The 14,111-nt window shown below is 39.0% G+C and overlaps 1 protein-coding gene across 1 annotated transcript in view; it reads left to right on the top strand.

Moving 5' to 3' along the window:
* LOC107750629 (mastermind-like domain-containing protein 1) overlaps positions 1–12,794 on the top strand; it is a 40,229-nt gene extending 27,435 nt beyond the window's left edge. Inside the window, exon 2 of the mRNA XM_016566117.1 lies at positions 11,064–12,794. Within this exon, the coding sequence (XP_016421603.1) occupies positions 11,064–12,794 (1,731 nt within the window). The remainder of the gene's footprint in view (positions 1–11,063) is intronic.
* The last annotated feature ends 1,317 nt before the right edge of the window (positions 12,795–14,111 follow it).

Genomic DNA, 14,111 nt, shown 5'->3' with positions numbered 1-14,111 from the left:
GTGTGTTCCTTTTTTCTCCAGCAGGATCAGCAGTTGCCCCTCCCTTTCCATCCTCTCTGTCTCTCTCTCTCTCTCTTTCTGTTTTCAGATTGTCTGTCATTCTTCATTCAGCCTTGTATTCATTTTGATTCTGCTCTCGCAGCTGACAAGTGTGAAATGAATACAGTATCTGTTCACTCCTTCTGTTCCTCCTTCTCTCTCTCTCTCTCTCTCTCTCTCTCCTTCTCTCTCTTTCCTTTGTGTGTTTTGGAGACTAGATTCTGAAGATTTGGCGAGTTGATTCTCTCTAAGCCTTTTCTTATCTGAGGAAGACATACAAAACTGAGTATCTTTCTTTAAGTCTATTTGCTCTTTCTCTCCTGCTCAGGGGGATAAACTCTGTGTGTGTGAGTCAGAGGATGAAGCGCTACTGTAGAGGCAGCGAGAGAGGGGATTGGTGGAGATTTTTGGATTACAGGGTGACGAGGTCAAAATGTCAGAGGGTTAACACTGGTACACAGCCTTTTAGCAGAGTGAATCAGTGAGGAAAAATTGATATTTTTATTTTAAGTATTGATCCCTTCATATTTACTGTACATATACGCTGTGTGCCGGTGGCGAATGCAATTGAACTGATTACAGAAACACAGTCTGTGTCTAGCTGACCACAATTATATGTCAAAACACAGACTCGCTCAGAATTGCTGCTGAATCTCCAGCGCTACAGCAAAAGAAATCTTGCAAAACTTGCAGCACAACCAGTGTAGTCCGAATCTTATGAGTCGATTCATTTTAGTGAATCAAAAACATAGAGCTTGACCAGAGTAGAACAATTCCATAAATGAGCTGGTTCTTTTAATGAATAGTTCAAAAAGATGAATTATCAGATTAAATTCATACGGACGCAGACACTTTCATTCAAAGTTCATGCATTCCCTGGGAATCGAACCCATGACCTTGGCGTAGCTAGTGCCTAAGTATACTGTTTGAGTTAAAGGAATAGAATCAGTCTGAAATGCTGCAATGCATGATTTATAGCATTAACAGAACACAAATGAACATTATATCTAAAATATAGCCTACCTAAATGACAAACAATTGAATCAAACTGAATCTGAATCTAATTGGGAAAATTATTCCGATTGCTTTCCTACATCTGTATACTGCCTGAAATTTTTCAGCTTTTGGGTTATCTAATCTAATAGTATCTATAGTACATGTTTGTAGCTGTGTTAGGTCTCATCTTCATGTGTGGTCAATATCAAACCCCTCAGTCTCAGGAAAAAGTGTGTGTGAGCGAGCGTGTGTCTCGTTGCTTTGACGCAGCTGGAGTGTCCAGTGAGACTAGCAGAGCTGCTAAATTAGCCCTACCCTGCAGCTGCTCTTATATATAGCCACACACACACTCTATCTCTCTCTTGTTTTATTAATAAAAGTGCTCGGATGGACGTTAAAACGGGCTGAGAAAGACAACTGGGATCACTGTGCGTCTGGTCAAGATGACAAACAAATGCAGTAAAAAAAAATCACTGAATGAACACTTCCTATCTGTGCGAACACAGATGTGCCTACACGCACGCATATCCAAACAAAGATGGGCTGTCTTGCATTTCTTTTCTCTCCGTTTCCTTTTGTCTTTGTCCTGCGTTTATCTTTCGCTATGAAAAGGCTGTGCATCTGTCTCTCTCCTCTCACTCGCTCGCTCGCTCACTCCTCACAAGTTCATTGACATTCATTGAACACAGCACAGAGCGCTCAGACCTTCCGGCACTCTGCGCTCAGAGACTGTTTGTGTGTGTGTTCATCGCTCTAGCTCTGTGATTAGGATTGTTATTCTGTATCAATAAGTGAATTAAATCACACTCAGGCTTTTCTTAGAGAAAAATAACAGATGGAACCGCTTGATTTGGTGTCAATGTGTTTGAACTGGAAAATGTTCGTGTTTTAATGAGTCTTGTTTTTCAGTGAAACATCTTTTTACATAATAAACAAGATTATTCACCTAATAAACAACACTGTGTTATTGAATATTAAGACTTTTTAGATATTGCATTACATGAACATTTTTCCAATTGTTTTTTCACTTATGCTTTTAAAAAGTTGTTTTAAGCCTTAATATTTTAAGGGTAAAAAGATGATTTTATCTTCTAAAATTATTACTTTAAATGTCAGAGATTTCATAAATTTATTTATTTGCAGGTTATTTGGCATTTTTTGGTAATGTTATGCAGTCTTGCTTTTCTTTTTCTTCTAAAAATGATTTTACTGGAAAATGTCAAGATGAGATCCTCAATAAAAATTGCAATTTATATCTTAAGTAGTGTTGCTTATCAGGTGAATTTAACAATAACTATCATTTTTTAAAAATTATGTTTTTGTCTGGAATATATGTCAAAGATATTCAAAAAATATATTTTAAGTTTTTTTTTTGTTGCTGTTTTTTGTTGTTTATTTATTTATTTATTTATAGTACATCTCATGCAATGTCACCTATCAAGTGAATGGATCTTGTTTAGAATATTTAGTCATTTTCACTGGAAATCACGACAAAGATATGCATTAAAAACGATGTGGAAAAAGTGAGCGGAAAGTGCGTTTAGGGTATTCCCTCAGTCTGAGCTCTCTGTTACTTGTTGCTCGTCATTTACTGAAATCAAAACCGGAAAAACATCACAGTCGCACAAACAAACATCAAGAAAGGAAAGAAAAACAAGCAATGACTCAGAATAAAAGTGCCCCAGTTATCTAAATCTCACTCTCTCTTCCTCCTGATGAGAATTCAAGGACTTCTTCTCTCACATGAGCTTGTACGATATGTGTCGCCCTACTGCTGCTGCATGCTCATTTCAAGTATGTAATATGTAGACGCTGACTTTTTTCTCACTGGTGTGAGTGAACGACAAATGAACCCAATGAGCAGAGTGTGATTTGGTCATACATTCAATATCTGTAGGCAGACCATAGTCTTTCTTGACTAATCAATATCAAGGATGTAGGACTGTATTATTTTAAGGTGCTATTGTGTGAGAGGGGTGAAAATGTCTTTATTTGGGCCGATTAGTTCACTTGTTAGACATTGTTTTGGATGTGATCTACATGGTTGACAGATTAAAAACGAATTACTGTTTGTCTTTCTTTGTTTTAGCTGTGATTTGCTCTTTATCTCTGTGTCTCTGGCTCTTGCTCTCTGGGGTGTTGGGGAAGGGCTCACTCCCCGCTCTCCTAATCCTCTTTATCCTGTCTGAAACCTACCCCACCTGTCGTTACACATCTGGACACACACATTATGTGTGTTAAGTTAACACAGTCATACTGTACATACTTAAAATACATTTAAGGCGTCAAGCTTATAATATATGTTATTTGTACAGATATACATACTGCACTTATAAATGATGTATGAACAAAGCTGTTTGTACAAAACATGGTTTGTTATGCATCCAGGCTGGCCTATTTATACATACAGATTCTACACTGTCATTTATAGCTAAGATTTAAAGATATAATGTATATACGTAGTTGGCATATGGCAGTGGGAATAGGGATTCCAAATGGGCAACAAATACATTAAATGTATGATATAATTATCATAATAAGGTGTAATACTCAATCAAATGGTGAGACAGTTGCTAAATCAGTCACACTTTAGTGTTTAGATTATATTCAAGATAAATGACGGCACATAAATTGTAATCAGTTGATCTCCTTATTCAATTATCCACACAATTATTGCTTCCTAATTAAGATTTGAACAGCAGTGTGGGTTTCTGTGTGTTACGGGGATGCTGGTGGCTTTAAGATTGAAGATCTGGGCTAGTAATCTGTCGGTTAGTGGCTCATGAAGTGCAGAATTATTGGGATCCCCCATCACCAGTGTGCCCTTGAGTGAGGAACTTAACCTTGGGCTGCTCCAAAGGGAAGAATCCCTGCAGTAAATGTGCTGTTAGTCACTTTAGGTAGGAAAATGTCTGCCTAAATGACAATAGTAAGATGTGATTTTAAGGTAAACCGCATAAACACATTTCATTACACCAAATACACAAAATAATGTTCTTTTTAGCAGCATCATATGACCCCTTTAAGAAATGCACTTTGACAATTCATATACACTCATGTTTTACTGAAAATGTAGTAGTTACACTACTGTTCAAAAGTTTGGGGTCAGTAAGGTATTTTTAAATACTTGTATTCAGCAAGAAAGCATTAAGTAAAGACATTTATAATGTTACTAAATATTTATATTTCAAATAAATGCTGTTCTATGGAACTTACTATTCATCAAAGAGTTCTGAAAACGATGTTTCCACAAAGTATTAAATGGCACAACTGTTTTTAACATTGATAATTTAGCTTTAATCCATCTCTTTAATTTAGACATTTAGCTTGAGCACAAAATTAGCATATTAGATTGATTTCTGAAGAATCATGTGACACTGAATACTGGAGTAATGGCTGCTGAAAATTCAGCTTTCACAAGAATAAATGGCATTTTTAAATATATAAAAATAGAACATTTCAATAATATTTCACAACATTACTGTTTTTACTGCAATTTTGATTTAATAAATACAATTTTGATGAGCATAAAATGTCCCAATAAACTTTCAAGATCGCATTGACCCCAGACTTTTGAATGGTACTGTATGTATATATTTCAATAAGTGCAATGCAGTTATTCTCCTTCTACATTTCTATAGAATATATGATGTTTCAACACAGGATAGTTTGAGGATTAAAATACAAAAATAGGTGCAATACACCAATAGCTGAGATATTATTATCCCCAATATAGAACAAAAAATATATTCAAATTTTGCCTCCGTTTAAGAGACTCAACAAAATCAGTATGATCCTTTTAACCTCAGCTTATTAGCAGAGAGTTGCGAGAATAGTTCCATTTCTCTTTGTTTTGTTGAATTACTAATCAAGCCATAATATATTTCCAGCTTCATGTGGACTGCTTTTCATTGTCTATTGTTGCTGACTAGTTTTATTGATTAGTAGATGATAGTATATCTGCTACTGTATAGCTCAGGCAGTAGACCATGGCCTTGCAACCTTGACTGCACTGTAGGTCACTTTATACAAAAGCATCTGTCTAATGCAAATATAAATGAATATAACTTTTTACACTACTCTTCACTTGACAAACTATCATTAATACAGTAACAAAAATACCTAGTAATATATTTTCTTAGTTAACATGTATGTAACTAGACGGGTCACGTCTGAACAAATGCTTATCTGCAAGGTCATCCTGTTTGTGAGATGAGCGTTTGTGCTCGTGCCGCAAAAGACAGAGTTTGAGGCAGAAAGCATCACCAGAGCCGAGCAGAAGACACCAACACACACATACTCACGGCGCACGCTCACACTAATGCAGTGGTGCATGGCTGCCGGGCTATTCTTTGTTTATTAGCATATCTAGATGACAGTGGCATCGCAGAGGCAGCGGTAATTAAGGGCACAACAATGGAAACAGTAATGATGATTGGCATACCATTACATGCCACAGGGAAGGAAGGAGGGAGAGAGGAAAAGAGAAAAAGAGTGCAGTGGGAAAAGAGATAAATGAAGAAAGCTTGCTCTTTTAATCTCAGCAGGGCTACTACCTCAGTGTGCATGCGGGTGTTTGCTCTCTTGTTCGCCTGTGTGTAAATATGCACCAGCTCGTTTACTTTCGCTGGGAAGTCGCTTGTTTTCCTTTCCCCTCCCTGTCACACAAGCACACTGATTTTTTGGAGATGGCTTATTCAGAAAGGAGGGGTTTTCTTTCACCCCGTCCCACCTCTCCTAGCTTTTACTGCTTTAAAACACTCTATCCTCTAAGTGTCTCATCATATTTCATGCTAAAAGTCTTACTTTGCTCCCTGAGTATTTGTGACTTTTACATTTCACACTAGCACTGTTTTGCGATTAAAGGAATAGTTTGTGCCGAATGAAAATTCTCTCATTATGTACTGAAATGTTAGTTGTATAATTTACCTTAATGTTGTTCTAAACCTGTATGACTTTCTTTTTCTGTGCGACTCAAACTGATTGTTTGAGGAATATCCTGATCTGTCTTTTCCACACTGTTGTCCAAACGTTTGGGGTCAGTACGTTTTTTTTTTTTCTTTTTAATTATTCGTTTTATTCAACAAGGATGCTTTAAATTAATCAAACATCGTAGTAAAGACATTCATAATCTTACAAAAAATTTATTTTTTAAAATTTTAATTTAAATTTGATAAATTCATATGAATGCTGTTATTTAAACTTTCAGTCATCAAATGATGAAAAATAAATCCTTAAAAAATATTAGGCAATCTTGAACTGTTTTCAAGATTGATAATAATAATAAATGTTTCTTAATCACCAAATGAGCATATTAAAATGACTTTTAAAGGGTCACGTAAAACTGAAGATATAATAAAAATAATATATTAAAATAGAAATAAATATTATAAATTAAAAAAATTTAATTAAATTATTAATTAATTAAATAAAAAATAAATTGTAATATTTCACAATATTACTGTTTTTATTAAATAAATGCAGCTTTTGCTAGACTTTATAAACATTATAAAATCATACAGCCCCCGAACTTTTAAAACAGTAGTGTGTATAATGGAAGTGAATGAGAACTGGGACTAGTTTCCTTAAAGTTTCCTTAAAGTGATACAAATGGCACACTCTCATTCCAAGTCATGTGATAGCAATTATGTGAGGAGCAGACTGAAATTTAAGTCATTATTCACAAATAATCGTCCTCTCCAATTGTATCAAATGATTAATTGAAAACATCTGACTTAAAAGAACAAACTAGACATTATTCTCTTGTGAAGTTATTAATGTGCCAAGGACAGCAAGTGCAGATAACAACATTTTCAGTGAATAACATCTTAAATGCCAGTCTGTTTCTCACACAAAGTTATCGTATGATATTAGGATTGAAATATTAGCACATAAGTTGTGTTGGCTATTTTTATGATGCTTTTATGGTGCTTTTTTTACCTTTTAGAACCTGGCAGCCCCAATCCTCATTAACTTTCATTATTTTGAAAAGAGAGTGGCCAAGATATTAATCAAAAATTCACCTTTTGTGTTCCACAGAGGAAAGAAAGTTGACTAAACAATGACATTTTTGGGTTTAACTGTCCCACAGGGATCAGTAAAGTACTTCTTTCTCAGCACCTCTTTGAGGGTGTTTGTCTTTGTGAGTGTATGAGAGGTTGACTATGTGTTTTCCAGCGCACACACACACACACATATACACACACATTAGGCGTGTTTATGTTGGTCTATGAGACGAAACTCTGTTTATATGCGCAAAAAGTGTCTCCAGACCCCTCCCATTCTGTTTCTCTTGGCACAGACCCCTCCCTCTGCCCTACTCTGTATCTCTATCTTTCTTCCTCTTGCACACGCACTCCTCATCCTGTGTTCTCTAACAAGAGGGACTGTCCTTAATTACCCTCTTTGAACAGCGAAACCAGTGCCGCCCTTAGGGGCAATTCCCCCCCCCCAAAACGTGATTGTGAACAGACCGAGGGGGGCCCCGCTCCCTACCTTGCACTGGGACCCGCATTAGCTAAGGACGGCCCTGAGTGAAACGTATGAGTAGAAGTAGCTTTCTTCAAAATCTTCCTCTTAATCATTGCTCAGATAACCTTCTGCTCTCCACAAGCCAAAAGTGAGTATATTTTGGCTCTTCTGAACTGAGTTGAATTAATATTTTTCTAATTACTCTAACTACACATTCAGTAATAATGGTACAGTGAACATTACTTCAATTATTTTGAACTTTGTTAGTCTGTAAAATCCGGTTAGTTGATTAATGGTGGTGGTTGAAGTTAAACGAACTTTTTTATGAATAGTCATTTTGCCAGTCATTTGAATTACTGAGTGAGTCATTTAAGATAATAATGTGTCAAAGATTCCATAACTTTGTCTTGGCATCTGTGAAGAGTCCAAAAGCTTCTGAATCATTGATCGTTTCAGATGACTGCACAGACAGGGACACAGTGGTTGAATAATCAGCCATTGCAGAGGTGGATCGATAGCAGCCGTCACGGAAAGCTGTGTGTGTGGACATGACAGCCAGGTCCAGACGCAAGAGGAATGAAGGATGAAGAAACAAATATAATAGCCTAGAAAGAACCCTACGCAGACCTGTTATTTACAATAGACAACAAATAATTTGAACACACTAGGATATTAAGTAGTTAAACCAGGAATTCTAAGTAGTTAGAGTATAAGAACATGAGTAAATTCTAGTGCCTCTTTCTGCTAATCAGTACTAATTTTAGATAGTTTTTTTTATTAGATACAGCATAAATGCATTTTAAGCTGGAGAGATAATTTACTAATTGTAATCCGTTACTGATTCCAGTTAGGGTTAGTTTGTAATCCATTACATTACACACTTTTGTTCTATAAGCAGATTACTTTTTGATTACTTTTGACCTAACTTGTTTATCACATTGATTTACATAGGAAAATCTTGTACCATGTTGATGTAAAAATACAAATAGAAAGGAGATATATTCCATTCATGGTTATTAAGAACATGAAGTGCATTAATCCCGACTACACTGGTTGAGTTCTATATTATTGATTCACTACATAACGAATGACTCTAATGAGCTGATTCTTTTTAGTGAATCAAACTGAATTCATTCTTTTAAATTGGGCTACGCTGGTCACACTGTAGGTTCTGTGGTGATGTTGCTGTGCCACTGAATAAGTAATGCTGTGAACTCTTTGAGAATGTTTGAGTACAGTATGCATTACAGGTGCTAGTACTGCTAATGGAACTGAATGTCATTCATGCATCCAATGTTAATCATGGTTTTGACATGGTATGCAGTCCAATAAACATACTAGCATGCATTTTTGTAGTTTTTATTGGTTTTTATTGATTAAGGTAGTATTTTATTGATAATTCTTAGTATTGGTGATGGTGGCTGTTGTATTTTTACTATTGTTCTAATTGACACTTTGGTCTCTGGTACTATTTGATGCTTTTTATTTTAATCTCAATACCCACCAAATCCATCAACCCAATTATTGAAATCTACCATTACACACACTCAGACTGCACTAATTTACTAATCCCCTCTCATCACGGTACCATTCTGTTTGTTTAGCATCCTGCATGTGTGTATATGTGTGATTGTGTGTGTGTGTGTGTGTGTGTGTGTGTTCAGTGCAGCTTTAATGAGAATCAGAACAATGCAATCAGATGTATGCCTTACCAGCCATAATTATGAGGAATACAGACAGCAGTGTGGATGATAGGTCTGCTCCCTCTCTCTCTCTCTTGCCAGCGCTCTGTGCTGACAGATGGCTGTGTCAGTCATAATGGGACAAATCCGATCGCTACCGAATGAAAGGCGTCCCTCCAGCAGAGAGAGAGAGAGGGAGAGAGACAGTCGATGTGTCTGTATTGATGTGTTTACTCATGGTGGAATTGGCATCCATTAGAGAGAGAATTGTGTGTGTGTGTGTGTGTGTGTGTGTGTGTCAGTGAGAATACAGGCTCTAAAATGAAGGCTGCATTAATTCATATTCTGTTACACATGCACAGACACTCTTCCTTTTCGTCACACACACACATGCACGGCAGGGTGGACTGCGCAGACAGCTTGGCAATGCCGGGGAAGGTGTGTCTCCAGAGTTCCATTGTTCTAGTCAGAGAGGAATCTATGTGGAAAACCTCTTAGATAAAAAGGGGGTGGGGAATGGGGGGATAAAGGAAGAGAAAGGAAGAAAGAGTGCTTTTGTAGGAAGTGGACTAGCAGTGTCCACAAACCAGCTTCTTGGGAAGGGGGTGTGAGGTGTAGTGTTTATATATTCCTGTATCGTATCTAGGCAGATGCAATGTAGGGAGCTGTCAAGAATGTTTTTTTCTATATGATATGTACAAGGCAGTATTCTGTCATGGTTTTCCCAATGGCTTTTACAAGTCTGAGAAAGAGCTTAAAAATGGATAATGGTGTCAGGATCCTCATAAGATAGAGAGAATGTAGAAGAAGATACAAGAATGAAAAAATACTGCACATTCTTCTGCAGCTGGAATGTTACAGTAAATTATTCATCCCATCAAGAATCCATTTCTTGGAGGTCTCTCTTCATTCGTCTCTCTATCTCATTCTTTCTCAATTTTTCTATAAGGTTAAAAGTGCCATGGAACACACAGGATTTCTAGCTGCACTGGGACTAAAATCCACCAAGACACTGTCTTTCCAGTCATCTCCTCTCTCTCTCTTTCTCTTACTCTCTCTGTCTTTTTGTACCTCTCTTTTGGGAGTCCACTAGTCTCTTAAACGATAAAGAAAAAGGCTAAAAATGTGTTGCTCTCATGAATTGAAACTGCTAATACATGATTTTTCTTGTTTATTTTGTAAGACCAGAATGAACACTTATTATTTTAGTTTACTAGCATTCTGTTTTAAGTTTCATTCAGTGCTTTACTTTAATAGTAGGAGTCCCTTGGAGGCCACACATCTAAAAAATGCCCAGGCTCTGTCTTTTATATAATGTGATTTGCAAGTTTACAAACATCTTCATTCTGAATGTGAATGAGGCGCTTTTGATTGGCGGCTCTTTAGTCTTAATCCGCTAAGAGGGCTCTCCATAGGGCTAGAATTGGGGAGGATGGGGTAAGAGAGAAGGCGTTCAGGGTGCTGACCCACGCACTAATGGAAACGGTCTGCTGAATGATCCCACTTTTGGCACCATTGGACAACAGCTGGGCCCTTGGAAGGCTCAGACCCAAAAAAGCCCATTTTGGAAACAGGCATTCATAGTGGTATTGTTTGAAAGATAGAGCCTTGAGATCCCTACAGACCATTTGTGGGCAGTAACAGAGCAGTCAGCTTGTGGTAACAATCAATTTGTTGCCAAAAAACTAAATAAATACTTGAGAAACGTGAATGAATGTCCAGATTTGGACTCTTAGTAAATGTTGTCGCATAACATTAAACAATTCTGGTTAGCAATCTTCTGTGTGTTTTTTTTTTTTTTTGAAGGTCACCATTCTGTTTTCCTTGAAGCAACTTGCTGTGATAACAAGGCTGTGTCTCTCTGTGTCTCCACAGCTGCCAGGATCTCTGAAGAGGAAATTGACTGGTGCTGTCGAGAGCTCTGCATCACTAAACAGGGTCTCTGACACGTCTATGACCCAGGGAGGTGGCAAACGACTATGTCTGGAAGATGTCACCCTGGCCATGGGCCCCAGCTACCCTCAGCCCCCATTCCCTTCTGGAATGGGCATCCAGGGGGGTGTTCTGGACGCTAATCGACTGAACAGCAACAACAATAATTTGGGCTCTCCATATTCCGTACCCCCAAATGCTAGTCCTGGATCAACACCAGGCACCGGGGGAGGCTCAGGGGGCTTGACAAGTAACTTCAACCCAAATGGGAGTTCAGCCACTCCTTCAGTGGAACAAGAGCTGCAGGAGCTTTTGGATGAACTTACAAAGAACCCCGATCCTTCTTTACCAGAGCTTGACATTGAGAAGATCTTAGGAAAAGAAAGTGATGACCAGGCAAGTACAGCTGGAGGTTTTGTCCACCCAGAAGGTAATGGCACCCCCAAAAGGTCTCCACAGAGACAGTCACACCTGGAGGCCCACCTCACTCAGTCCCCTGGTTTCTCTCAAGCTGGGTCTCCTCAAGTTGGTCCAAGTCCTGCTGGGGCACCATATACCCTACCACATCCTTCCAAACCAGTTCCGTCTCCACTCTCAGCATCACCCCTGTCCTCCTCCTCTTCACAAGGGCAAAATCAAGCACGATCACCCATGCTTTCTGCCGCCTTATCAAGCCGGGCTGGATCCAACTGGCATGAGGTGTCCCGGGCCCAACAGCTTCAGCAGATGGCATCGAATAGTAAGCATCATTCCAACAACAGTGCAGGTCCCCCATCTGCACAGTCGGGGTTGTCTGGATTGGGCCAACAGAGTACTTCTTGGGCTGGTCCCTCTCCACCTTACCGACCAGGGGATAAACTGCCTAACTCATCACCTCATCAGCAGCCCTTCAGCCCAGCAGGAAATATTCAGAGCCCCCAGAGTTCTCTAATCTCTAGCATGGCTCCAGCCCCATCCACCGGACCATCACCACCCTACAGGCCAGAAAAGCTAGCCAGCCCAGCAATTGCTCAGCCCCCTTTCAGCCCCCAGAACAGCATTCTGTCTGGAAATGCCCCACCAGGAGTTTCCTGCACTTCAATCCAAGGTTCTCAGGCAAGTTATCTTCCTGGTGTTGCCCCAACATCAAACAACACTCGACCATCACCTCCTTACCGACCAGATAAACACCCCAGTCCAGCTGGGCAATGCCAACCAGGAACGCAACCTCCCACACAAGGACATCTTTTCAACTCGCAAAATAATCAAGCACCTGCAATGTCTAGTCAGCTGTTCAAGGCCATCACATCCAACCAGCCACCCAGTAGCCTCAATCTCCTAATGCAGGCACAGGGAAAACCCTCACAGCTGCAACTAAACAAGACCACCACAGCTGGTATGGGTCCAGAACCATACTCTTTCAACAACACCAAGCCGTTACGTCATTTTGACCCCAATCCCTCTGTGACCAAACTGGGTCCTCTGACTGTGGGAGCATACCGCAATGCTAGCATGCAGCCCACGACGCCCACATCAGCCACAGGACATGGACATCTTTTGCCACAGCGTGTGCAAAGGGGGATGCCTGCTGGTGGTATCGTGCCTCACTGCAGAGATGTGAGTACCATTGCTTGCTTGTTAAACTTATGTGTGGAATGTCATATATTACAAAACATATTTTCACAAATGATATAAAGCCAGACAGTTAGTATAAAAATCAACTTTTGATGTGACCTTTAGGAAATTCATTACCTTCAGGAATAGTGCTTTCTTTATGTCTAACTTGATGTGTTTTATAAATGTAGAAAATAGAGTTGAATACAGAACAGTCTCTGTCAGTTTGTACAAGTTTTACTATAGTGTATAGGTGAGGCGAGTACATTTTACTTTCTTTTACCCCAGGTTAATGTGCAGAGACAAATTAAATTAAGCCAGTCTTTGGCTGACTTTCCAAAGAGTGTAAACTTTGTTGTTCTTAGATGGTCTGGCCAAACAGCGGAAGATGGGAGCGGGGTGGATGTAGACAATTTTATTTTTGTGATTCTATTTGGTGTCAGTAGTGGCACGAAACTGACACTTTACTTTTAAGTGCAAGCAATAGATGACCTCTATAGTTGTTATTTCCTAAGACTGTGATGCATCTGTGTTGTCTTCAAAATTCTTGATTTATAGAGTCGACAAATGATTTAGCGCATTGAAAAAGTGTAAAAAGAATTACGTTTTATGCAGGACTTCTAGAAGTAAGCAATTAAAAATCCAAAGATATAAGAAGAGGGAATTACAGCCCTGGTTTTTCCATTAGCTTGTGGAGCTTTGGGTGTGCTCACTTCATACTGGGGGAGACTGTTTCTGAAAGATGGAGTGGGCACCCTGTGGTGTGTACCATGGGAAGGGAGGGGAGTGGGTGTTCCAACTCTGATGTGTGTATAAGGGGGGCAGTTAGGAAGCTCCAAAGGTTAATTGAATGGACAGCTGAACAGAGAGTGAAGGAATGTGAGTCTTTGTATGTGATTAGCATTCATGCTAAAAGGCTGAACATGCTCAGTCCATCTCTGTTAATTAGGATAGGGCCAAAATTACTGTTCTTTCAGTTGTTTTGTTACTGTGTCATATCTAAAAATATTATTTCTTGAATGAAAAAAACGAGAAGATCTAGAGTTTTATTAATTTTTTTGCTCTGAAGTGAGAATATGTGTTTGTTTATGCAGTAAAGAGCAAAGGCGTGTGTGTGTGTGTGTGTATGCCTATAGAGTTTCAAAGTGCCGCTGTGCATTCTGTCTCCTGCGGGGCGGTCTGTTTGAAGACAGAATCCCTCTCTTTCAGCCCAGTAGTCCTCTTTCATCACACCAATAAAAGATAATGAATTTTAGAGGAGACTGAGATTGAGGAAGAAAGAGAAAAGGGGGCCGGTTTCTTTAGTGTCTTGACATGCATGGTTGCAAACTAAAGAGGGACTCAAAACTTCTATCCCCCCAAAACTGACTCTCTCTCTCTCTCTCTCTCTCTCTCTCT

Source organism: Sinocyclocheilus rhinocerous, unplaced genomic scaffold (genome assembly GCF_001515625.1).
Source record: "Sinocyclocheilus rhinocerous isolate Xijiao unplaced genomic scaffold, SAMN03320098_v1.1 scaffold19, whole genome shotgun sequence".
Lineage (NCBI taxonomy): Eukaryota > Metazoa > Chordata > Actinopteri > Cypriniformes > Cyprinidae > Sinocyclocheilus > Sinocyclocheilus rhinocerous.
The sequence above is the reverse complement of the archived record's forward strand: the minus strand, read 5'-3'. Positions and strand labels throughout refer to the sequence as shown.